The 27,108-nt window shown below is 40.7% G+C and overlaps 1 protein-coding gene across 3 annotated transcripts in view; it reads left to right on the top strand.

The window, feature by feature from the left end:
• The window catches only part of PIGN (phosphatidylinositol glycan anchor biosynthesis class N), a 111,267-nt gene that overhangs the window by 73,206 nt on the left and 10,953 nt on the right, over nt 1-27,108 (top strand). For 2 of the 3 annotated variants that reach the window (XR_005930827.1, XM_030041907.2), the window contains 8 exons: nt 3,428-3,539; nt 9,570-9,678; nt 15,997-16,099; nt 18,525-18,627; nt 20,792-20,878; nt 23,545-23,600; nt 24,087-24,162; nt 25,461-25,534. Coding sequence is in view for 2 of the 3 variants with exons in the window: in XM_030041907.2 (XP_029897767.1) it covers nt 3,428-3,539; nt 9,570-9,678; nt 15,997-16,099; nt 18,525-18,627; nt 20,792-20,878; nt 23,545-23,600; nt 24,087-24,162; nt 25,461-25,534 (720 nt within the window). In the remaining variant the exon portion in view is untranslated. The other variant, XM_041118331.1, reaches the window with a different exon arrangement.

Here is a 27,108-nt window from a genome sequence, read left to right as displayed (position 1 = left end):
ATATGCAGGATAGGTTAGGAAAGCCAAAACTCTCCTGGAGTTGAATCTGGTGTGGGATGTAAAATACTACAAGACAGCGTACAGCAGCAAAAGGAAGACTAGGGAAAACGTGGCCCTGCTGCTGACTGGGATGGGGACCTGGTGATAAAGAACGTGGAAATGGGAAAGGCTGGGGCCTTCTTTTGCCTCCATCTTTACTGGTAAGACTGGCCATCACAAACCCCAGCCTTCAGACTGCTGAGACCTGTGGGGAGGACTGGAGCAAGGAAGACATAACCTTAGTGGAAGAGGATCAGGTTAGGGAACACTTAAACAAATTGGACATGCATTACTCTGTGGACTCTGATAGGACACACCCAAGAGAGCTCCGGGAGCTGGCCAATGTCACTGTGATAATCTTTGAAGAGTTGTGGCAGTGTCTGGTGGGAGAGGTTCCTGAGGACTGGAAGAAAGCAGATGTTGTCACTGCTATCTTCAGGAAGGGCAACTACAGGCCAGTCAGCCTCACCTCAATCCCTGAAAAGGTACTTGAGCAACTAATCCTAGAAGCAAACCATTTATAAACATATGAAGGACAAGGAGATTGGCAGTAGTCAGCATGAATTTATGAAGGGGAGATTATGTTTGACCAAGCTCGTAGCCTTCTAAGATGAGAAGACTGGCTTGGTGAGCCAGGGGAGAGCAGTGAATGTTTTATTTTGACTTCAGCAAGGATTTTGGTACTGTCTCTCATAATATCCTCATACAGAAACTGATGAGGTACAGGCTAGATCAGTGGACAGTGAAGTGGACTGGAAACAGGATTAACTGTCAAGTTCAAAGGATTGTAATCCGGGGCACAAAGTCCAGCTGGAGGCCAGTCACTAGTGTACAGCAGGGTTTGGTACTGGGGCCAATACTGTTTTAACATCTTCATTACTGACCTAGATGATGGGATAGAATGCACCCTCAAGTTTGTAGGTGATATAAAACTGGGAGAAGTGGTTGATGCATGTTGTGGTTTAAGCCCAGCCAGTAACTAAGGACTGTGCAGCCACTCAGTCATTCCCCCACCACCCAGTGGGATGGGGGAGAGAATCGGGGAAAAAAAAAAAGTTAAAACTCGTGGATTGAGATAAGAACAGTTTAATAGAACAGAAAGGAAGAAACTAGTAATGATAATAACAACAATAATAAAATGACAATAATAATAAAAGGATTGGAATATACAAAACAAGTGATGCACAATGCAATTGCTCACCACCTGCTGGCCAATGCCCAGTTAGTTCCTGAGCTCCCCCCCCAAGGCCAACTTGCCCCAGTTTATATACTGGGCATGACATCACATGGTATGGAATACCCCTTTGGCCAGTTTGGGTCAGCTGTGCTGGCTGTGTCCCCTCCCAACCCCTTGCGCCCTTCCAGCCTTCTTGCTGGCTGGGCATGAGAAGCTGAAAAAATCCTGGACTTAGTTGTTGCTAAGTAGTGTTTATACTGAAAACATCAGTGTGTTATTGACATTCTTCTCATACTGAACCCAAAACATAACACTATACCAACTACTAGAAAGAAAATTAACTCTATCCTGGCTGAAACCAGGACAATGCAGCAAATAGACGTGCTGCCCTTCAAAGGGACCTCAGCAGGCTGGAGAAATGGGCAGACCAGAAACTCATGAAGTTCAAAAAAGGGAAGTGCTAAGTCCTGCACTTGAGCAGAAATACTTTCCATGCACCAGGACAGGCTGGGACCAACTGGTTTGACCATGAGCCAGCAATGTGCCACTTGTGGGAAAGGCCAGTGGTATCCTTGGCATCACCAGGATGATGATGAGGAAAGTGATTATTCCTCTCTACTCAGCCCTGACAAGACACATCTGAAAGTGCTGTGTCCAGTTCTGGGCTCTCCGGAAAGAAAGATGTGGACATGCTGGACAAGGTCCAGAGAATGGCCATTAAGATGAGTAAGGGTTTAGAGCATGTGTCACACGAGAGTGAGTGAGAGCTGGGACTGCTTATCCTGGAGGAGAGATTGAGAGCTGGAACTGGTTATTCTGGAGAAGACTCAAGAGGATCTTATGAATGGATATAAATACCTGTCTGGGGGAGAAGAGTAAAGAAGACAGATTCTTCTTGGTGTCCAGTGAAGAGACAAGAAATGGGTAAAAATTTAGATATAGGAAATTCCATTTAAACATATGAAAAAAGCTTTTTTACGCTGAGGGAGGTCAAGCACTGGAACAGGTTCCCCAGAGAGGTTGTGGAGTCTCCATCAGTGGAATTATTCAACACCCTGCTAGACATGGCCCTGAGCAGCCTGCTATAGTTGGCACTGCTTTGAGTAGGGAGTTGGACTAGACTGATCTCCAGAGATACCTTCCAATCTCCATTCTGTGAGTAGCCTGCAACCATGTTCCAGTATTGGTTAGATCATTACTTGAAAATTGCTATTGAGATATGCCTATGAATATGAGGTATTTGTACAGTTTTGTATTTATGTCTGAGAAAACACAATGAGTGGAGCAGTCACAAATGGACGTTTTTGTCAGTAGTCTTTCAGTGGAGATGCCGAGGGACAAGTGGAAGCGAGGACTGCATGGTTTGGCTACTTCCATATCAAGGTTGTAGCATGACAAATATATGCAAAAACTTCTGCTGCCTTTACAGTTCCTCTGCTTGCTTGCTTGCTTGCTTGACGGGAGACAATTGGAGGTGGTATCAGTATTGATCTTTTAGTGAATCATGTCTATTATTTTGGAACAGTGTCATAATTAGCACATTTACTCAATAATGCCAAGCAGTATTTTTCCTGTGTTTATGTGATAAGTGACAATCTTCCTGTTAGTCTTGCTGTTGCATTTAAACAAAGCTATGTATTTGATAGTAATGGTGGTGTAATTACCCTGTTAAATGACAAACGTTGAAACCACTAAGTTTAGATCACTGGTCACTGTTACTATTTTGTTCAAAATATTATTTGGAGGTAATTGAAAGTACCTAAAAATGACAGATCAGACATGTGACCAAAATGGAGAGGGGTTTGGTTTTTTTTTTTTTTGCTGCTGGCATCAGAGGACCGTAACTGTATTTGTCGATGGCAAGCTTGTATAAAAAAAAACCCAAAACCCAAAACTCCCCCCAAAACCAAAAATACCCCCCCACGCCCCCCCCCCCCCAAACCAAAAAAACAACCAACCACTACAAAAAAAAAAAAAAAAAAAAAAAAAAAAAAAAAAAAAGCAAACCCCCCCCAAAAAAACCCCAAACCACACTTGATTCTGGATTGGACTTTGTTTTTCTAAAGTTGGATGTTTAAGTTTCCTTAATGTATTAAGTCTTGATACTGTATTGAATTATTTCATCTTAGTGAAGAACACTTCTAGGAAAATTTCCTGAGCCTTTTTATGATATTTCCTGGGATTTTATTGCTCTCTTGTTTGTTTTTACAGAATAGGAACTGGTTTGCTGACTCTCTTGATCTCTTGCTTCTCATTGGTATCTCTTTGTAAAAACGAAAATAAGTACAGAAATAACGAAGATCTGAAAGTACATTTTTACCAGGTCAGTTGCTACTTTTAAGTAATTCTGAATGTTAGAGGGTTTTTACATGCGAATTTTTATGTACTTTCTAAGAATGTGTTCCTACCAAGGGTTCAATTTTCAAGAAGAAAATTATTGTTCCTAAGACTTTTCCACTTGAATATTTCAAGGGGACCATGTGCTCATGGTAATATGCATTTTTAAATATCATAATGCTGTGTTCCCAAAAAGCTTATCCTGTGCATATTTATATGTATTGATACATAGATGTGCATACACATTTTGATGCTCTACTCAGAGTTTGACAGTTTGTCCTGTCTTCAGTCTGTGTATGTAACTTCCAGTGACCTTCCAGGAATTGCACATGCACACTAAGCACAGGCTTGCTGGTTCAGGGGCTTCTTTCCAGCTTCTGGCTGTTGAATAACAAAGAGAGACTGATACTGAGCTGGTTTTTTGTTGGTTAAATCTTCTTTCAGATGAAAGATGAGATTTTTTTTCTTTATAGCTTCATGAAATAGGTAGATCTTTTCATAGTAGGTACTAATTAAGTTCTAGAGAGCCTTTAAGATTCTAACAATACCTTTTATGTCTGCTGTCCTCTTTTTTTTTTTTTTTTAAACTTATTACAGAATAATGGTTTTATTTCAGGACCAGCTTTATTGGTTATGACTTACAGGCTGGAGTTTCTTACTGAGCTAAGCAATGCATTCATTATATCACTGATTTAGGTATGGAGCTTAAACTGGTTAAAAGGAGGAGGGGAAAGAATAATGAATGCTTAAGATGTCTTTACCTGAACACGCACACATGCGTAATGTGCTGGTGGTTTCTCTTAACTTTTCCAGCTGAACTGTGGAAAAGAGGTATCAGTTCCTTTCCTAAGCATTTAGGACAGATACTTTCAGTATATACTCAGCAGTGGATTTCTCACTGGAATGCCTGAAAACAAATTGTACTGGACGGAGGACTGAGAGGACAGCTGGGTGGGCATCTGGCAGCTGGCTGACATCAACTTGCCACATAGCTGCTGCAACATCTCATGTGGTGTAACTTCGTGGAGAAGGTCACAAATGATGATGATGATGAAATAGATCTGTAGTCAAAAAGTAATGCCAGACTATTCTTGAGCCAACTTTAGAGAATCAAGAAATTCACTCACAGAGCCCTGGGATACTTAATTAAATTAAAATGTTCTGCTTCCTTGTTCAGGGAGTAACATCTTTGTTTTTCTCCCAACCTTGGAGAATATCATAAAGCTCCTCAAATTGCTTCTTTATCAGAGGATATTTTACAGTAGTGACATCTAATTACTAGTCTGTTAGATTTTTATTTCAAAAGCTTACTTGGGAATGGAAAACATGGGAGCCACCATTCACACTGAGGGTAAGGAAAGGATTGGGAGGGGAGATTATTCAGACTTAGACGGGGAAAAGGACATTACAGAGGGATTACCCATTTCTAAGTAATTAACTTGTTTTGAGGTTAGGTTGCATTTAGTTGCTTTGAAATGGACAGCAATACGAAAGAAAAACGTTTGCCAGAAGACTAGTATTTCTAGGCAATGAATTTCCCTTGTTCTCCTTTTACGTTTTCTTTTGAGTTGTTGTTGGGGACAGGGAAGGGGGTAATCTTCAGAAATGGTGGTTTGGAGCATTTTGAACTCCCAGGCAGTTTTAATGGTGCAATGAATCCTCTAGTCAGATGCAACAGACCTATTTTGCAATGACAGACTGTGATCACCTCACTGACATTCATATACATAACCACACACGATCAGGTTCCTGCTTTGCATCTGACAAGGGGTTTCTTATAAGTAGTTTTGGCAGCTCCCCCATATGTGGTTTTGGAGGGAGTCACTGAAGGTTATGCTTTCCTCTGATAACGTTGTTCCTTCCTAGACAGGAAACTAAGATTGATTGATGTTTCTTCATTTTGGGGAATGAGAAGATAGATTAATTTGCTACAGGTCTGTCTTCTTTGTGTGCCACTTTCCTCCAAGTATTGACTGAAGTGGAAGGGAAAATACGGCATCCCTTCCTCATACTCTTTATGGTTTGTCTTGGGGGTTCCCTTAGCCCCTCTGCTAACATCTTTTGTAGGTTCAGCTCTGACTAAAAGCCTTTAAATTACACAATGGAGAAGGAATAGCTGGTGTTTCTACTGTTTTTCCTTTTAGCAAAAAGTCTACTGATCTGGCCAAACTTCTCTGATCAGTCCCCTGACGTTTTTTTTGTTTTTTTTTTTTAATCCTTTTTCTGCTTTGTTTTTGGTAGTGTCTGTGTGCAAGAACCCTCTTTTAAGTCTTTTGTTTTGCCTCACCTCAAATTTTTGCATCTGCTCATTTGGGATGAGATGCATTTTCATACAAGAAATAAGGAAGTATTTCCCAAAGGCTCAGGTAGTTCTTATTTGCCTGAGCTGTTCTTCACAAGTTATTTTGGAATTGCATCTGAATAAAGATACTTCCCTTTTCAGTTCTTTTCCTATTTCAGTCAGAGAAAGAGAGGGATTCATAGAATCATAGAATCATTTAGGTTGGAAAAGACCTGTAAGATCATCGAGTCCAACCGTCAACCCAACACCACCATGCCCACTAAACTATGTCCTGAATTGCCATGTCTACGTGTTTTTTGAACACCTCCAGGGATGGTCATTCCACCACTTCCCTGGACAGCCTGTTCCAATGCCTGACAACCCTTTCAGTAAAGAAATTTTTTTCTAATATCCAATCTAAACCTCCCCTGGCGCAACTTGAGGCCATTTCCTCTCAGCATAGCCTAGGCTTTTTGTTGAGCTTATGATGAATTTTTTTTGTCTTCTGAAGACAACTTTCTTCTTTCTTGTCCAAGTGAGCTTCCTTTTCCATCTGGGAATTAGCCTGTAGTGAAGATATCATGCCTGGTAAGGAGCAAAGCTTGTACCATTACATTAATTGCTCTTCTTTTGGTCAAAAAGAAACCTGAGTTGGCAGAGACCATCAGAATAGGCAAAAAAATGGCCAGTTTGTGTGTAGACCTCCACAGAAAAGGTAATTCCCTCCTATCCAGTCCTGAACTATGTATTTTTGTGTTGGTTTCTCCGTGGATGGGACAGAGTGTACACCTTAGCAAATGAGTGTGAACTACATACCTGTATGGATCTGAGAGGCCATTTACAGGCTGCTCATTTATTGGTGGTACACTGCTTTTGTAGCTACACACTATAGATTTCCAACATGGGTATTAGCCTTAAAGAAACAAAAAAGTCCTAGACAGCCAAATAGCATGATCAAAAGATTTTTCAGCAAAAGTGTATAAATAAAGACATTTTTTAAAGTAAAAATGCAAGCTTGAGTAGCTTCATATGGTTACATTTGTGTTACAAAAACTTCAGTTATGTTTAAACCTAATTTTGAAGTTTTGATACGTGCCACTGTTTGCTTGAAGCAGAAGATAATAATTACACCCTCACAGTTTTTGAAAATTGCCAAGAGTTTCTCAAGTTTTCTCTTGATATCATTAAAACAGGAATAACATTTTTCTTGCTGAATTTTGATTGCTATGGCAAGGAGAGAATCGTCTTTTGGTTGATGCTACTTTTGTCTTCTACCGAGGTGGGTGTCAGTCTCTTTTCCGAAGTAGCAAGTGATAGGACAAGAAGAAACTGCCTCAAGTTGCACCAGGGAGGGTTTAGATTGGATATTAGGAAATACTTCTTCACTGAAAGGGTTACCAAGCATTGGAACAGGCTGCCCGGGGAAGTGGTTGAGTCACCATCCCTGGAGGTATTTAAAAGACATGTAGATGTGGCACTTAGGGACATGGTTTAGTGGTGGACTTGGCAGCGTTAGGTTTACGGTTGGACTCGATGATGTTAAAGATCTTTTCCAACCTAAATTATTCTATGATTCTATGATCTTTGAGAAGTCATTAACGCTTCAGAAATGGTGAAAACAGGAGTTATTTATAATCCATCAGCTAGACTGCTGCAGTGCTTACTGTACAACTTAATTTTTTTTGCTGGAGAGAACACCAGTTTCTCTTTGCCAGCAGTTTCATAGGTGAAGTCCCGTTTTTCCTGCACTACCGAAAACACTGCTGTTTTCATTGTTTGATAATGTTGGGCCAAGTTGTTATTTCTAGGAGGCTTGAACTTCATGTGGGTCCAAGATCGTCGTTTTTTTAGTTTTCTCCTCTAAATTAGGAGGAGAAATAAACAGTAGTAATCTATGTCATATCGGTGGAACTAGGGGACAGGAGGAGTGTTTTCAACCAGCCTTCTAAAGTGTCCAGCTGATGGTGCTGGTTCTCCCAACACTTTCTCTATGGGTTATCATGTTAAATGCTTCAGAGATCTCCCAGCCAGAGCTGCTGGCAGAGAGGTGTTGGGACTGCAGATGTCACCCCTGATTTCTTTCTAGCTGTGACCTGTGGATGAGTGTTTCTCAGAGGCCAGCTCTTAATCGTTTCAAGAATAATCTCTGAACTTCAAAGAAGGTTGTGAAGGGGGAAGGAAGACAGATTCTTAGCTGGAGACCTCAGTTTGCATTTCCAAGTTGCTTCTGCTCTGTTCCACAGCCCTGGAGATGTTGGTGAAAGCTGAGAGCAGTTTAAACATTACTTAAACTGCGAACACAGGAGTCTCAAAAGCAGATGCTGAGCCCTTCCCTGGATGCTGGCATAGATCTAGCAGCAGTAAGTTGGGTTTACTAACGTGCCCAGGTCATCACAAGTCTTCCACAGCACAAGATACATTACAGGAGATGACACAAAGTGCGTGCAAGTGACTTCACCAGTGGCTAGGGGATAGCAGAGGGATTACCAGAGCTCATGACACTAAAAGAAGTTGAAAAAATATATCAAAGGGGAGAGATCTTGCCTGAATACCACAAAAGCATCCCAAATAAACATCAGAGGTCTAAAGGGGCCAATTTCCTGAGCTTTTGGAGGCTTAATGCTTTGGCCTAGCTTATTGATGTCACACAGAAGTACAAGTTACATGTTCTTGTGGCCTGAAATTAAATAGAAGCAGCAGATACTGAGCACCTGTGAAACCAGGCCAAAAAAGGATGCTGACTGCTAAGTGTATCCTCTGGGCAGGTACCAGTAGGTATCACTGCATCTGGCAGGGGAATGGCAGCTCTTCATGGGGTAAAAAGTGATGGATGTGAACACTATGTAGTTGCTTTGCACTAAAAAAAGCCACAACAGCAATTATACCTTGTAATGCAGTTTTAAAGCACATGTTTGCAAAGTACCATGCATGCTTGATTTGCCTTTTAGTGGAACTGCAGAGTTCTGAATAAATAGCAGCAATTGAAAACTGGGCTCAAGCATTTTCTTGGATAATTGTCATCTTTCAAAAATAACTGACTGATGGGGTAATTTTCCTAAGGTTTTTCGCATCTACTTGATGACTGACTGGTGTCTCTTGAATTAGTCAAGAAAAAGAAACCCTCTTCAGCTTCACTGCTTCTCCAAGGCAGAAGGCTCTGCTTGAGATGGTTCAGACAATTTCATTTGAACAGTCTGCTAAGATTGCAGCTTCTTTCTATCTCTTAAAATCCACCTCCAATCTGCTCTGCTGCTGCTGTCTCTTCTTACAGGAGCTGTGCTGCCCATGCAAAACTCTTGCTTTAACTGGCCTTCCCCTGCACCCTGTACCTGATCCTGCAGCAAAGCCAGAGGTTGTGCTAGTTCTTTGTGGTTGCTGTTTGAGGGCAAGTGCTCCTTGAAAAACTGGGGGCGTATGTTTTCTGTGGTTTACATGAGTGTTTAAGTAACCAATCTTGACAGAAAGCTTATCATGTCAAATCAGTGATCCAGGGCACTTGTTTAAACTATTTTAAAATAGCACAAATAGATAATAATAATAATAAAAAAAGTTGTTTTAAAAAGCATAAATTGTAAAAGGCTAGAAATACTTGACACTACATATCAGACTTCCTGTTGTTATATTGATTCAGATGATGTGTTTATGCAACTCTAAAGCATATTTACATATTTAGTATGGGATGGCAGAGATACATACATTAATTATGTGTTTTATTACCTGATTTCTTCTTTCTAGATGTTGAGTATTGCACTTTCAACATATGTTGTGAGCAGTACCCATGAGAGTCTTAAGAACAAACAGGGATTGCCTGTATTGAATCAAATTATTAGCTGGATGACTCTAGGTAAGAACATCTTCCCTCTCAAACTTGTATGCAGGTAGTTTGTGGGGTTTGAGGTTGGGTGGAGGGCGGTGACACTTTTTTACATCTTACTTTTGTGCATATTCCTTTATTTGACTCCTAATAGTTCTTCCATGTGTTCACTATTCTTTCCTAAGTGAGGTTTTTTGAGGAATGTTAGTCTTCTAAAATATTACTCATTTGTACATTTGTAATACAATGCAAAGAACTTTGATTTACAAGTAGCTTTATCTTTTGTTTTGAATATTCTGAATATCTTGAAGACCTCTTTTAGGGATATGATGGTATAAATTCCCTTTTTGTTTCACTTGGAGGCATATAAGGGTGATCTGAGATGTTCTGCAAGCAATCCAGTTAAGCATAGGAAAGTGAGGAAAGGTTGTTGCTGAATTTCAATAGAAACTTGAAGTTGCAGCTGGTGATGGAGACCCTTGGGGTATGGAAGTGCTTTTCAGAGCTGCCTTGCAAAATACGTGTGAACTGATGATGCTAATGTATGTTTGATATCTGTTAGAACCTAACTATTAAAGAAAAAAACGATTTACAAGTTCATGGATTTTTCACCACTCTAAAATTAAAATGCCAGTGCCAGCAATAGATGCCCAGAGCCTGGAGAGGGATCACAGGTCAACAGGAGAGCACCTGAAGAGCAGCACAAAGGAATTCCAGCCACTCCAGCCAGTAAGTCAGCTTCATCAGGAGGCCCAACTTAAATGCCTCTAGCATGGGGAATAAACAAGAAGAGTTAGAGACATGCGCATGCCTGCAGGGCTGTGATCTTACTGGCATCAAGGAGATGAGGAGGGGGTGTCTCCGCCTGTCAAAGACCAGCTGGAGTGCATGGAGCTCCGCCTGGGGATGGATGAGGAGCCAACCGAGAGCTTATGGGTCAGCAATAAGGGAGAGGAGGGACAGGTGACATTATAGTGGGGGTCTGCTACAGGCCACCTGACCAGGAAGACCAAGCAGATGAGGCCCTCTATAGACAGATAGAAGCAGCCTCACATTCATAAGCCCTGGTCCTCATGGGGGACTTGAACCACCCCAATATCTGTTGGAGGGACAACACAGCAGGGTATAAGCAATGCAGGAGGTTCCTGGAATGCGTTACGACAACTTCCTTCTCCAAGTGATGGAGAAGCCAATGAGGAGAGGTGCTATGCTGGACCTTCTTCTCACCAGCAAGGAGGCACTGGTGAGGAATGTGAAGTTCAAGGGCAGCCTTGGCTGCAGTGACCGTGAAATGGTGGAGTTCAAGCTCACCCCTTAGGGCAGTGAAAGAGTGCACAGCAAGCTTGCTACCCTGGACTTCAGGAGAGCAGACTTTAGGGCCTCTTCAGGGATCTGCTTAGTAGAATACCATAGGATAAAGCCCTGGAGGGAAGAGAGGCCCAAGAAAGCTGGTTAATATTCAAGGATCATCTCCTCCAGGCTCAGGAGCCATGCATCCCAACAAAGAGCAAGTCAGGCAAAAAGGGCAGGATGCCTGCATGTATGAACAAGGAGCTCCTGGACAAACTCAAACACAAAAAGGAAGCCTGCAGAGGGTGGAAGCAAGGACAGGTAGCTTGGAAGGAATACAGAGAAATTGTCTGAGCAGCCAGGGATCAGGTTAGGAAAGCTAAAGGCCTGATAGAATTAAATCTGGCCAGGGATGTCAAGGGCAGCAAGAAAAGCTTCTGTAGGTACATCGGTGATAAAAGGAAGACTAGGGAAAATGTGGGCCCTCTCTGGAAGGAAACAGGAGACCTGGTTACCCAGGATATGGAGAACGCTGAGGTACTCAATGACTTTTTTGCCTCAGTCTTCACTGACAAGTGCTCTAGCCACACTGCCCAAGTTGCAGAAAGCAAAGGCAGGGACTGGGAGAATGAAGAACCACCCACAGTAGGAGGAGATGAGGTTCAAGGCCATCTAAGGAACCTGAAGGTGCACAAGTCCATGGGACCGGATGAGATGTATCTGCAGGTCCTCAGGGAACTGGCAGATGAAGTTGCTAAGCCACTCTCCATCATATTTGAGAAGTTGTGGGAGTCCAGGGAAGTTCCCACTGACTGCAAAAGTGGAAACATAACCCCCATTTTTAAAAAGGGAAAAAAGGAAGACCCAGGGAACTACAAGCCAGTTAGTCTCACCTCTGTGCCCGGCAAGATCATGGAGCAGATCCTCCTGGAAACTATGCTAAGGCGTATGAAAAATGAGGAGGTAATTGGTGACAACCAACATGGCTTCATTAAGGGCAAATCATGCCTGACAAATTTGGTGGCTTTTTATGACAGGGTTACAGCATTGGTGGATAAGGGAAGAGCAACTGATGTTATCTGCCTGGACTTGTGCAAAGCATTTGACACTGTCTCACATGACATCCTTGTCTCTAAAGTGGAGAGACATGGATTTGATGGATGGACCACTCCGTGAATAAGGAATTGGCTGGATGGTCACACTCAGAGTTGCAGGCAACGGCTTGATGTCCAAGTGGAGACCAGTGATGAGTGATGTTTCTCAGGGGTCGGTATTGGGGCCAGCACTGTTTAACATCTTTGTTGGCAGTATGGACAGTGGGGTTGGGTGCGCCCTCAGCAAGTTTGCCAACAACACCAAGCTGTGTCATGCGGTTGACATTCTGGAGGGAAGGAATGCCATCCAGAGCAACCTTGACAGGCTTGAGAGGCGGGCCTGTGTGTGAACCTCATGAAGTTCTACAAGGCCAAGTGCAAGGTCCTGCACATGAGTCAGGGCAATCCCAAGCACAAATACAGGCTGGGCAGAGAATGGATTGAGAGCAGCCCTGAGGAGAAGAACTTGGGGATGTTGGTTGATGAAGCTCAGCGTGACCTGGCAATGTGCATTTGCAGCCCAGAAAGCCGGCCGTATCCTGGGCTGCATCAAAAGAAGAATGACTAGCAGGTCGAGGGAGGCAATTCTCCCCATCTATTCCACTCTTATGAGACCCCACCTGGAGTACTGCATTCAGCTCTGGGTCCCCCAACATAGAAAGGACATGGACCTGTTGGAGTGAGTCCAGAGGAGGGCCACGAAAGATGATCAGAGGGCTGGAGACAGGCTGAGAGAGTTAGGGTTGTTCAGCCTGGAGAAGAGAAGGCTCCAGGGAGACCTTATAGCAGCCTTCCAGTACCTGAAGGTGGCCTACAAGAAAGCTGGAGAGGGACTTTTTACAAGGGCATGTAGTGATAGGACAAGGGGTAATGGCTTTAAACTGAAAGAGGGTAGATTTAGATTAGATGTCAGGAAGTTCTTTACTGTGAGGGTGGTGAGGCACTGGAACAGGTTGCCCAGAGGTTGTGGATGTCCCATCCCTGGCAGTGTTCAAGGCCAGGTTGGATGGGGCTTTGAGCAACCTGGTCTAGTGGAAGGTGTCCCTGCCCATGGCAGGGTGATCTTTAAGGTCCCTTCTAACCCAAACCGTTCTATGATTCTATGAAATCGATTCAAGATTAATACAATTGATTGTGATCAGTGTGTATGTGAGCAATGCTCTCTTTGTAATGTAGTTTTCTTTGGAGCATTTTCCTTTCCATCATGCTTTCCTAACTCTTTGTAACCTGCTAAGCTAAGTGGGGATCTCTGCGTGGATGAATTCCTTGCAGTTGTAAAGTCTATGAAATCAATGATGTCCTGCTTGGCTTACTGGAGCAGGAATTGAGGGTAAAGGTTATCTTTCTCTCCTATGTAAGGGTGAGAGAAAAACATTTTTCATCTAAGAGATGATTTGGGCAGAGAGGTCTAGAGTTATGAGGAAAAAGTATATCAGAAATTCTCTTTGCTGTGGGTGATGTTTCTATGATAAAAATAAAGCTAACAGTGAAGTAAACTGTATGTACCCAAAAAGTCTACTTGCTACCATGGTAGTATTGAATATTTTAGCAAAGTCTTTCAGACTGGAAGTAATCATTTTAAGTGAATATGATATACAAGGTAAGAGCTTTATGTACTTGTTGAAGCTGCTCTACATAATTAAACACAGAACTAAGCAGGTAAAAAGCTAAGGCATCCAACAACATATCCTCAGTACTCCTGTTGGAGAGAAGTGCCTTGTCACTACCATAACCACAACTAGCACCTGCCTTGTCACTAGCGTGTACCACAAATATGGCACCATAAGAATTAAGGTACCAAGGTCTACTGTAGCTTTTCCAAGGTTGGTGGCATTACAGCTGGTCAAACTCCTCTTCATCTTTTTGCTTAGTTGCGGAAAAATGGCACTGTTACTTACTGAACTCTCATTTTGCACCTCTGTGTGTATTTATATAACCAGAAACACAGTTACCAGTGTTTATTCATAATAACATTGATAGGATTATTATTATCATGTCAGTAGGATAATTAAACTTGTGAAGTTTTCTGGAAAATTGTTCCTCCCTCCCCAGCTATTCATTCTGATTAATATGAAGCCTACCTTGTTTAAAGTTTTAATTTAGGCCTAAAATTATTTTTTTAAAGAAAGACTGGTTTTTGGTGAATCAGGCAAATGAATTAGTGATGGGTGGGTTCCTGCAGGCCTGTGTCTAGCTGGCTTTAGCTGTTACACTGTATGGTTTGTGCAGTGTACGTTAACCACAAACATAGAGGTAAAACCAGGAGGCATAAAGTTAATCCAGCTGCTTCCTGTGTTCTTCAGAACCGTCTTTGTTAGCAGATATTTCTAAATGAATGTATATTATGTTTTAAAGTTTTCATCAGTGGAAATCTATCATAGCAACTTGCCAAATTTTGAGGAATTTGGCGTTGCTACTGTCTGCAGGGGACACGTACAGAGATTTGTATAGGTCAGCCAGAAACCTGTAGGTCTTTTGATGGTTAACATCTGATGTGTCACATCAGAGATGGAAGGGAAAAGCTAATTATTACCTACCAGCCACTCATCTGTTCTCATCTATGATTGCACTCACAGTGATACACATCTGATGTGTTGAGTGTCATTCAAAGAGGCCAGTTGCCATGCTGAATTTCTTTGCAGCTGTTCTGACTTGCAGTGAAGTCCCTGGAGTTCCTCCTTGAGTTGGGCCTTCTTTAAATATAGAAAGCTACAAGTGATGCTGAAAGGCTGGAGCACCCTTGAAATGAAGTCACTTACTCTGTAATTGTAGCAGTGGCCAAGGCAGAAAGCCAGGAAATAAAATATACTGACCCCCACGTTTTAGAAACAGCCTCATCTTTATTTCGTTGATATGTTTACTATAAATACTAATGTATACTATGACAGTAAGCACCAGCGAGCACTTTCCATATATTGTAGTTTTATTTCTGTTCCTTAATAGAGTGATGATTAATTATGACTTACTGTTTATGCAGTCTTTGAGTGATTCAGTAATGTGAGGGCACTATATCACAATGAAGAATCACACCAATGTTATTTGTCAGCACACTTCTTTATAAACACATAAAACTTTCATATTAAAAAAATCAGGTTTAAAGATTAAATCACAGCAATGCTTTTCCTTCTCTCTTTCCTTGCTTCAAGCACTGGCCACTTTTCCTTTACTCTTCTTCATCTTTACTTGCTTTTCCAGTAGCCCATTTCCTCTCTTCCCAGTTTTCCTCACCTCCTGCAAACTGTTGGGCCCTGTCCTCAGCTGCAGAAGTTTCCCAGCTAGAGGAATGTCTTTAGGGGTGGCACAGACTCTTCTAACCAGGGCTGACTGGGCAGTTGAGCAGTGGACTGCACTAAGGAGCAACATGCAACTCTTAAAATCCCACACCTGCATTAGAGAAATGCATTGCAAGTTGAAAGCAAGGGCATAAATCATGACAGATAGATCCCCTGTAGTTCCTTAAATACTCCTGTTTTAAAACTTTCAAGTAGAGAAGCTAATAAATTGATATGTCTTTACTACCAGAATTTTCAGTTGCACCTCAAAATGTGGCAGGTTTCCTAATCTAATCCAGTGGAGCAGTGTCTCTGTAACCACAATCTTGGAGCTGCCAGAGGTCCTTAGGGCCATGGTAAGTGGTTCTCAGAGTAGTATTAAACAGTCAAGTTTGAGCGTTTTTTTCAAGTAGTGCTTCTGCATCATCTTAAGGACTTATTAACATCAGTTTGTGAGAAATTCTAAAAGCTGTGAGGTAGAAAGCCAGGGAATTAAAATTATACTTTTGATAAATATTAAGCATTCCAAACATTGGTTTTTCTTTAGCAAAAGTAACTTCTGAAAATAGAAAGGCATGTATGACCAGTATTGAATTTCTGTACATAAAGTGTCAAGATTTGGAGAATGTTATCTTGTTACTGAGAATGAAATGTTTTGCATGTAGTGACTGGTGGATCTCTCTTTATTGCAGTTTCTTCCTCGGTGTTGCCGTTGCTGAGCCCCACATTTCTCTTTCAGAGACTGTTCAGCATATTGCTCTCCCTGATGTCCACCTACCTGCTCCTCAGCACAGGGTACTTCTTTCTTACTCTGTTTGGATTGGTCTTACATATGAAAATCAAGGGCTAAATGTGAAACTGCTGAATCTCATGAACATTTCTGTTAAAGGTGTAACGTGTGCTTCCAGCTGTAGTCTCACCATTTATCTCCTTGTTTAGTTTCCTAAACAAAATTTCAGGGGAACTTCCATATTCCTCCTTGTATTATCAACACTGTTTTGTTGTCATTCCTTTCGGCTAGACCAAGCAGTGGCTGGAAGGGTATGTATTCAAACAATCTTGCACCAAAATAAGTAAGTCTGGTTTAGTTTATGTCTTTTGTTGTTTTGGCATGTGCTTTTCTGCTTGCAAACAAAAGGAACCTTCTTTCCCGGTTGCTTAGCACTGGTGTCTAGTTATGGCTTAAATGATGTGTGACAGGAAACAGGTAGCCCTAAAATGAGGGAAAATTTTATTCAGAGAGATTTTCATGGAAGTAATTTTTTTCAAAGGGATGCTAGTCCCCATAAAGAGTTGGGCTTGCTTCTTTTTTGATAAAAGACAGCTCTGCAGAACTTGTAAATGAAGAAAACACTGTGTCAGCCAACCCTTTTTTTCCAGACTCGGTAGCTCTTAAGAGCATAATTAATGGGGAGTATAGGAACCATTCTTTCTGCCTCCCTCCCACTTATCCTCTGGATTTAATTACACTGGAAAATTAAGTGGAATAAAATATCTTGCAGCAGACATTTTGCAATAGCTGCCTCTTGTGGATACTCTCATTTTAGATGAAGCATCTCTCTTTTTTAATCTCCTGCCTCCCCTTCCTCCCACTTCCCTGTTAAGATTTTGATCCTATCTTACTCCTGTCCGCACACACGCTCTTACACTCAACCTTCTTAGCCTGTCCTGGCTACTGGATAAAGCATGAATGTTGCTCTCTCTGAGGCTGGTAACCTCCCTCTTTGTATTTTGGCCCTGCACCAGACCACTTAAACACTGACAGCTCTCTGCTGTCTTCCTACAATGTTTAAATAGCCCAACAAATTTTGGAACAATTCTTTTCTAAAAAAAAATAAAAAACAAAACCCCAAAACAACCAATCATAGCAAAAACAAGGCACTCAGTGCCAAAAGTATCCAGTGTTTCTCTCCTCAGTGTTCTGTTATGTCATGTAATGATAACTAAGTGCATTGCCCAGGTAATTACACCACCTTTCTAGGTGCAGTTAAGTGCAAGTATTGAAGAGCATGGTCACATACAACCAGTTGTCACCAAGTCAGTTGAAGACATTCAATTTGTAGGGAAGTGTAGACCATTGTGAGGATTGTAGGTACCTTTCTTACTGACAACCCAACCATTGTCTTCATGTTTAACTGCTTGTCATTCTGATAATTAAAGCAGAAATGTCTAACCAAATTTTTTTGTTCCAGTTTGAAACTGCTTTGTAGCTATGCTAGTGGGGAGGCACAACAGAAACAATACCAAGATTAACTGCAATGATATTCTTATTTTTAGACAAATAAGTGTGTGTCCAAGGAGGAAAAAAAGGAAAAAAATTAAATGTTGTCAGTATTAGTGTCACAGTCAGTGTCAGTATTATAGTTTTATCCTGAAAGAAAAAAAAAAAAAAAAAATCTGAGAGGTACCATGAAGTGCAACTGAGATGTAGAGGGCAAGGAGAAACTAGGATTATCCAATGACAGTCTACACCCCTAAGTTATCTGGGGGTTTTAATCTCTCACATAAGTAGACTCATAGTTTGCTATGTTTGAGTGCTATAGGAGCCAGAAGTAATCTTCTGAGATTGGGGTTGTAGCTAGAACAGCTTAGCGGCCTCGGTTAGAGCATGACTTGACGCTGCTATTGGGATGGATTGGTATATAGTAAAGAAAAGGACATTTCACTTCAGTGAAATGTAATGCTCTTTTTATTATACAGATGCGTCTCTCCTTGGAACTATACTGAGATGACCAGAATGAGTTTGTGTGATTAGGACCTAAAGAGACACAATCTTTAGTTGCTGTCTAGGTTGGACTGAAACCCCTCAGTTCCAAATAGTTTTCATTAGAAAATTTTCCATTTTGCAGAAAACGGGTAGCAAATGTGATTCTTTTTTTTCCCATTTCTTTTTAATTTTATTCCAGTTTTGTTAAAATTAATCATGACACAAAGGGCACTCATCCAATGTTGTGGCAGCCATCAAATGAGAAAATGGGTGCAAAACATGACAAAGCTAAAGAAGCCTCGCTTTCTCCTACTTTCACCATTTAATTACTGTATGGCTTTAAACTTCAACCAACTTTGGGCACTCCTCAGAAATGTGTAGAGAAGGGGGAGAATGCCACTAGATCTTTGGTTTATCATTTGTGTGAAGAAAGAAGAAAAGAAATGCGTCAGTATTTGATGTTAAGTTGTTGGTAGTGACTGCGCTTACTGAGATTATTATGTTACTCTTCAGGTATGAAGCTCTGTTTCCACTGGTGCTGTCTGGTTTGATGTTTGTGTGGATAACTATGGAGCAAGAAGCACTGCAGCACTATGGTCTTTCACTCAAACCAAAGGTAACAGCTCCAGATAGTTATATCAGGTTAATTAACAGCTTTATCTTTTTCTTCCTTTGAGGATATAATAAATATTCTGAGTGGTTTTCACAGAGCAACACTTTGCATTCCTTTAATTTTGGGAAGCCAGTATGAGCTGTTTTATGGAATAGGAATGTGACCTTCTAAGAAAGATTTACAGTTTATGTTACTGAAGATACTCCACATCAGAGCCATTTCTAGGAAGGCTGGAAATCAGTTTGACTTAGTGATATGTTCTGTAGGCTACAAAGCTCTGTTTGTCAAGCATAGTGCTAATTCAGCATAAGGTACAGTAACTCTTTAAATGTTACTGTACTTTTTTTTATTCTGATGACATGTTCACAAGTGAGAGGCTGAAAAGAAATAATTTGATTTCTGAAATGACCCATAGGAAATACCAGAAATCTTAGTTTGACTTTGTCCTTCCACTCTTTCTTCAGGGACAGTTTTATTTCTGATTAGACAGACAAGGAGCTGGAGACTAACTTGGAACTAGCACCTTCTCGGATTTGCCTGGAGAGGGAGTTTTGTAATCAATGCAACTTCTTTCACCTTAAAATTTAGTATATTGTCAGCAATTTTCAAAGCCCATGCTGCTGCACTGCTACTTAGCTTTTAGATTTCATCAGGGGTTTAACAAACTGTGGCTATGCCATTGATTTGGTTAGACCTGAAGTGCCGGTTGCAGAGTCGTGTGGGTGCTCAGAGCCAGGCAGGGGTGCAGCACAGCTCTCCCGCCCTTCTCCCAGATGTGCTGTCCTTGGTGCAGGTCACAGAGAACCTGGGTGCAGATGCATGGGAGTGGCCAGAGTCACTTGTAAGACAAGTGGCAGTACACATCTTTCATTCCTTTCACAGTTCATAATAATCAGGGAGAAGTGCCAGGAGGTGAATTCTGAGCCAAGGCAGTCACCAGAGCGGACCTGACACATACTGTGGTTTTGTGGTTCTCCTGCAAGGGAGACAGTTTTAAAACTTGAGAAAGAACAGGCTTTACCAATTTCAGGCTGAATATCAGAAATAAAAATGGGAATTGCTTTTTATTTATGCTATGTATAGTTATGATATTTTGTGTGACCGTGTTCCGTGGCATCTTAAGTGACAGCGAAGGAATCTGAATGTAAAAATGTACACTTGGCGTGAGGCCATGATTGCAACTGGAGGTTTCTAGCACAGCAGAGTAATCTGTGGGATGTACTTTCTCTTCTACTCTAGAACCCACTCTACCTTTTGCATCTTCTAACGAGGCATCTCAGTAATGCTTGCCTGTCTGATGGTGGTCTGATGTTCTGTACGTTTTAAAATAAAATTCTATTAAACCGGTATTAAAAGTGATGAACACTTTATTAATGAAATGCAAATGAAAAGAACATAAGTACGCTGTAATTAAGTTTTCTGTTGTCACTCCCTGTATGTCATTTGACTTTTGGTTTTAAATGAAATGAACAATAATACTTACCCCTGCTTCCCGTTTTTAGATTAGAAAAATCATCTTTAGAATGCCTGTTAATATATGCCACAAAGTAAATCTTGTATTAGAGAATCCAGCTCAGTTCTCTGATGATGTGAGATTATTTTTAATTAAAATGTTATCAGTGTTGAATGTCTATTACTTGAATTTTTTCTTTTCCCCAGTGAAAAGGAGTTCATTGACCTCTTAAACTCCATGAAGACAATTTCTCTTCAGGTCAGGTGATACTGTGCTGAGAACTGATTGAAGGAGATGGAGAATATTTTAGTATTCTCACTCACAACATAAGTCAACTGAGGATAATTGCAGTCTTTTATTTCTGTGGGTCTTTATCCACATGCTCCTGTGAGCAGTAGAAGTGCGTGTGTGTAGGAGGAATATTTATGATGAAAAAAGATGATAAGTCTAAGGCACAGAAGTTCATTTTTAGTGTAGATAACAGCAGAAGCTCCACTGTTCATTTGATCATCTCACTTGTACAATCTTTCTGGCAGATTCATTAAAGTATAATGAAAATACGGGAAACGTTTGCAGTCCTCATCATAGTGCTACTCTAAAAACAGCTGATAGGGGAAGTAGGTTTATTTCTCATTCGTTTCAGTAAAAATATGGTGGTTCAATCAAAGTACATCAGTTGATACTTGGTATTGATTTCTTCTGCTGTCTTTCCAGCTTGCTGGTTTCAACTTCGCCTATGCTACTGATATAACTCAGTTTCGACAGCTCCACCTAGATGACATCCGCAGGTCTTTCTTCTTTGTATCCTTTTGCCAGTTGCTGCATTCCAGGGAAAAGATGGGTTTGTTTCAAAAGGCCCTGCAATCAAAATTTGTAGTCTGGTAGGCTCTGGAAACAAAAGCTAGTGAAGATGATTTGACTGATGTTGCTTAAAAGACAATGGTCTTGTACATTATGGTTTTTGATAAAGTATTAAGAAATCCAGTACAAACTGCACTGGTTTGGAATCTGGCTCCTTGGCCACTTTGAAAAGTTTGGTCTTTTATGACCAAGTTGAGGTAAACTTTCTTCTAAGGAGGCCTGTTTTCAGTTTGGTTTTATTACATTTTGGCTGGAGGGAACTCATTCAACTTTCACAAATCATTTAGAAAAGGTGATTTTAAACTTATTCTCATTTTCTCATTTTTAGAATATGGCAGTGTGTTAGGAAGAAAATGTTAGGGGGCAGGCATTGGCCATGGCCAGGCAGATGAGATGAGAAGGAAAGTTCCTGCAGACTCTTAGTGAAACGTGTTCCCAGAATCTAGCCTAGAATTATTTATAACACGTGGTTTCTCCTGTTAGAAATTATATGGGCTTGGGAGGGAAGAGCTGTTTGTTCACTAACATAGCAGTTATTTTGCATTAGTGCAAATGAAACTGCAGCTGATTTTTTTTTTTTTTTTAAATACTGTAGAGTTGATAAAGTCATTTTTCTCTTCCATTGTGGGACTGCAGTTAAGTGAGAGGTATTTGGCAGCAAGGGTGATTGGTGTGAAAGTGGGAGAGAAATTATGAGCCAGTCTAGAACCTATGGGTTTCTAGTGCAGGTGGGTTATCATAGCTGGAGCTGGGGAGGGAGTTGTCTCAATACTGGTTCCTGCAAAAACAGGCTTTATAACTCGTAGGATAACCAAATCTGAGAGGGTCGATCACAGTCACAGAGTCTGTGCTGTTGGAATTTGGGAACCTGCAGCAGAGGAGGTGTGACAGATACCTCATTAAGAAGGCAGTTCAATGCTAAGGAAGGAGGCAAAACAATTTGCTAGGTGTTGAATGTTTGTGTTTGCTTTAGAGTATACCTGAAAAGCAACTGAGACACCTTGCAGTAAATTTATCAATTTAATTTGCTATTTTGCTATTTTAACAAAAAATAAGCTAACTTTTAGTAAAGCCACTGCTGTCAGATGCTAAAAATTAGCCAAAACAAAAGTCAATCAATCCAATTGCATTTTTTAAAGCTCCAGCATAGACCTTCTTTAATCTAACACTTGAATGTAGCACTACTTTAATCTCATCTTAATCTAAAACACTTGAATGTATTTTGTCCCGCTTCTGAAAAAATACACAATTTGCAGGTCTCCTTTGCAGAGACCAGGTATGATACACACCTGCTCAAAAGATGTTGTGCCTTTAATTTAGATGCTGTTTAATGTTTAGAAATAGTGGTATTAGAAGAGAAACCTTTTCTACTAGAGCAGTCACATTGCAACTATGACCCAGTGAGCTGTATATCTTAAAGATTGTCTCAAAGTTCCTATATTGGGCCCAAAAGTCAGCATGTGCTGAGGGACCTTATACCCTGATCTTCCAGAAGAAGATTCAGATTGCTTATGCTTAACATTTTGATTAGACCTATGTGCTACTGGTATTTTTTTGTTTTATTGCAGAACTGTTGTTCTTATAAATCCTAACTGGCAGAACTGTGCTATGCTGTTAGACTGCTGTGTTACTAAACTTGAAATGATGTGATACTCTTGGGAAGCATAATTTCTTTAGTTATGCTGACCTAATCCTTCCAAAATATTGCATGCAGAATCCCAACGATTCTGCTGAACAGTTGGTAGAAAATTGTTTGTGCAGAGACTTAAATGATCCAGTGCAGGAGTTACAACAGGAGTGGAAGGACCAGAGGGAGTTCTGGCAACAGCAGCCAATTGTAGTGACTAACCCTTTACCTGATGCAAAAAAGCAGTTAAAAACCATTCTTTGACTGAAGAGACGTGAGCTATAATGGGCCCCAATGAGCTCAGGAGGTAGAATAATATCTTTCATGGGCTCATGTAGCAGCAAGTGGTGTACCTAGATGAAAAGCGCAGAGTTTATAAAAAAACCTTCCAGCTGTACAGATACTGCCAGAGTTGTCCTCCCTTCCCTCAAGTAAGAAAAAAAATGGGAGTCCCATGTTGCAATGATAGACTCAGCATAACCTTTAGACAACAAATCTATGGGAGGGATAGCATAGGAACCTTTAATCTTGTTTCATAGCCGACTACCTCTTCCACAGTCAATTCCTCAATAAAGCCATCTCTTCTGGTGTGCAGTACACATGCATATGTCATTACATTCTGAAAAAGCATGTGCGTTTGAATGCACAGCTGGGTTTGTGGTCCAAGGATGTTCCTGTCTTGCTAGGTAGGGACCCAGAAAAAACAAGCTGCAACTTTCTGGCAGGAGCCTCAAGACAGGCTCTAAATTCTTCCCCAGGCAATGCCTGTCTTTTAAAATTGACACAGTCATGTGTGAAATCTTGGGTAGAGCTAGACAATACTTTGGATTTCTTAATGCAGTGTAAAGCTGTAATAGTGGGTCAGCTTCTTGTAGTTTCACGATAGGATTGTGAAAGTAAATTGCAATGAAGGGGGGAAAATGCTGGGTTTGTTTTACTGCAGCCATTTCTGTGATGTATTTTCCTTAAATACATCTAGGTTTTCTTCATAGTGACAGCCTTTTTTGGCACCGGAAACATAGCTTCTGTTAACAGGTAAATTTTATTCATTGATTTGAGACACAGGGTACAAAAAATTCTTCCTGCAGTTGGCATACTAAATATAAATTTGGTTAGCAAAATCAGGGCAGCAGAATTAAAGCAATAGCCAGTGGAATAATGATAACAATATATTTTGTTTCTGCTCTCTGTAACATGTTCCCTAAGAGCCTGAGCTTGTTGGTTACAAGGTCGTCTCAATTTCCATTAGAAGTTATTGGCAGCGTGAGCAGAGAAAGCTCGGCTACTCACCAACAGCATGGTGCCTCAAAAGACATGAGCAGAGAAAAATTGTGGAGAAAGAAGAGTGAGGTTGGCACTCCCTGCTATTTTAATATTTGAGCAAGAGAAGAGAAAGTTGGCAGCCTTGTTTAAAAATGTATATACGCACAGTGTGTTACAGGGGTAACTAAATGCTCTATTTTTTTAATGGAAAATGCCATTTCAAAGATATGTTGTAATATCTTTTTCATGTTTCTCTAGTTTTGATCCTGCTTCTGTCTATTGTTTCTTGACTGTGTTCAGTCCCTTTATGATGGGAGGCTTGCTTGTGCTGAAGGTTAGTAATCTTACCTTAGTGAAATTCTCTCAAAACTGTTTAATAAATACCATATCATGTACATGCTTGTAACTATGCAATTTACAAAAACGTATATATGTATTTGAGCTTCATTAGCCGCCTTAACCATATGTGAAGCTTTCGGCCTTTGTAGTGTTTCTAGAGATGGATTCTGTTTCCCACAAGAGAGAAGCTGAAGTGCATGGAAGTATAATTTAACTGCATTAGATCTGTTTATTGTATTAAAATGGAAATTTTAAATGTTGAAAAGACTTAAGTTATTTAAAAAATGATAAGCTTTCCCTATAGCGTAATATCTACAGAAACATTGAGGATATATATATTTTATTTGCTCTATCTACATTACATTAAGTACAGGCTTTGAATGCCCTACTGATTAGATTGTGATTTTACAATGAATATTATATCTTACAATTTTTAATAGTCTATCAAAGATTGGATTGCACTTCTTGTTTGCAGGCAAGGTGTGGGAGCTCTTTTCTAATATTTGAGTAAAGGATCTGCCAGAGTGGTAAAGAGGCAAACAGGAAGGGAGACATGGTATTTATGGGTTATTGCTAAAATAAGCAGTATTTCCTGCCTCTGCCTTTCTGGTGCTTCAGTCCCAGAGAAAGCAGACTTAAGTTACAGGTATACCGTGTTGTTATACTGCAGGACATAACTCAATAATGCCAGAGAACAGGTTTTAGCAATGCATTTACACTACTAACTTAAGGATTACGAGTCAACTTTGGAAAGAGGAAAAGGCAACATTCATGTTTCTAGCTTGTTTGTTTTGTTCTTAGTTTACTGAACTGTTTACATTTGCTTGATTTCACTTTGGAGAGCCAGTGTGATCCTTGCCTTAGTGAATACATTCTATATTCAGATATTTTTGTGTTTGAGATGAGATTGTCCTATTATGCTTGGAGCTCTACAGCCTGTCACATGAGATATTGGATCTGAATAGTTCTGTCTTCTAGCCTTGTTGAAGTATTTATCAGTAGTGCTAAAATGGATAAATGAAGTGAGGATCATTAATGTGTTTTAATTATAGTTTTCCATATTGCCTCATGGCTTATTTCACTGCAGTTCAGCTATGACCATGGAAGGAGTTTTTTATTCATTTACTAAATGTGCTTCCTGCAAAATGAGTTTCTACCCTTTCTCGCCAATATTTTATTTTTGTAACATACACATTCTGTAATAATTCTAAAAGCAGGAGAATGTTTCCACAACCTGCCAGGTTGTTTTGTAAATATGGCTATAAACTAAAATGTGGCTTGTATTTTAAACAGGTTGTAATCCCATTTGTTCTGGTATCATGTGCTTTCGAAGCTGTTCAAGTCACAACACAACTGTCTTCTAAGAGGTACAGTAAGTGCTATATTTCTGCATTAGTGAGGGTTTCAAATCTATTTTGCAAGAATTGAGAATTGTCAAATCTCAACCTAAATTTAAAAAAAAGCAGTAGATCATGTTATTACTTTTATTTGTTTATTGTAGTTTGGGTTTTTGTTCAGTGATTTTTGCAAGCTCAGGAATTCTTTTCTTAGTGATAAATGAGTATAAATGGAAGTGTTGGCCCTGTCTGAAACAATCGGATATTTAATATTCTTTGCTGACAGTACACAGAAGGAGCACTTTTTCCCCATAATATAGAAAAATGAGCGGAATTTAAAGTCTGATTTTTGTTTTATATTGCGTCTCTGTCTATAGTATAATATTTTTGAATACACATTTATAATGTAACTAATTTCTAGCTTTGTAGCACTGACCTCACCACAAATAGCATTTAAAAAAAAAAAAACAACAAACCCTGCTGGATGCCCTTTCATTGCAGTTCAGTGCTTCTCAGGTGTGTTCAGTATTACATATTTTTTGCAGTAGGACTAGATGGCTGTCAGTCCTTTCCCCATCTCTGAAGACTTTTCAGAGAGAATGCAAGACAGATGCCCAGCCTTGCAGAGTCCTGTATCCAGACTTGAAATACCCCCATGTTTCTCACTGTCTCAAGATTTTTACTTTTTTTAACTGTTAGCCCTCCCTACCCTTTTCAGTGGACCCAGTGCACGTGACTGAATCCTCTGCTCATCATATGAGATTATGGATGCTGCTGAGTTGGAGGAGGTCCCTGTCAGCCACATGATTTTGAGTTTGTCACTGGGGAATGTTGTGTGGAGTTGACCAAAAGTCTTGTTGTCAGTGGCAGGGGGACAGCAGCGACTCTCTCCTACATATTGCTTACCTGAGCAGGAGGAAGCTGCCCTTGCTCAGTGTGATGCCCTCTGCCTTTCTGTTTGTTTTCATCCTGCCTGTGCCCTGCCTGTTGTCTCCTTGTACACCACCCAGTACTAACAACGGACAGGGCAGCCCGAAATCTGACTTCTTGTTGAAAGGGCAGCACAAGGCTCACCATCCCTTTTATCTTCTTTGCCTTAGCTGTGTGTGTGCAGCATACTTGGGCTGTTCCTAGACCCCCAAGGAAGGGTATTCGTTCTCCTTACTAAGGGTTATAACAAGAGCAGGGCTGTGTTCAGGAATTGGGATTGCTCAGAAGACCAGCTAGCAGTTTCCATTTCTAATGCTCAGGCATCATAAAGGTCAGCATTTCCTAACTTGTGAATGCTTGCCTTGGCAGCGCTGATGATATTGCAGGCTTTTATGGAATGTGCATCTGAGTGTGTGAGAGGGGAAACAATACCAACTTCTTAAACCAGGGGACATGAATATGTCTGTGCCACTTGATGAGGCTGTGGTTGTAACTCCGGCTGGTATTTGTGCCAGCTTCATTTAGCTGTGCTCAGGTAACAATAGCAGTGATACTGCCACAGCATCAGCTTAGGAACAAGGCAGAAACCACAAGACATGCCCTGGATCCCTGGAGAGGTTGTGCTCTGATTGCCAGCGCGTCCTGAAGACTGTGCTGCACTCTTTATTGCTCTT

This window comes from Aquila chrysaetos, chromosome 18 (genome assembly GCF_900496995.4).
Source record: "Aquila chrysaetos chrysaetos chromosome 18, bAquChr1.4, whole genome shotgun sequence".
NCBI classification, from domain to species: Eukaryota; Metazoa; Chordata; class Aves; order Accipitriformes; family Accipitridae; genus Aquila; species Aquila chrysaetos.
The sequence above is the reverse complement of the archived record's forward strand: the minus strand, read 5'-3'. Positions and strand labels throughout refer to the sequence as shown.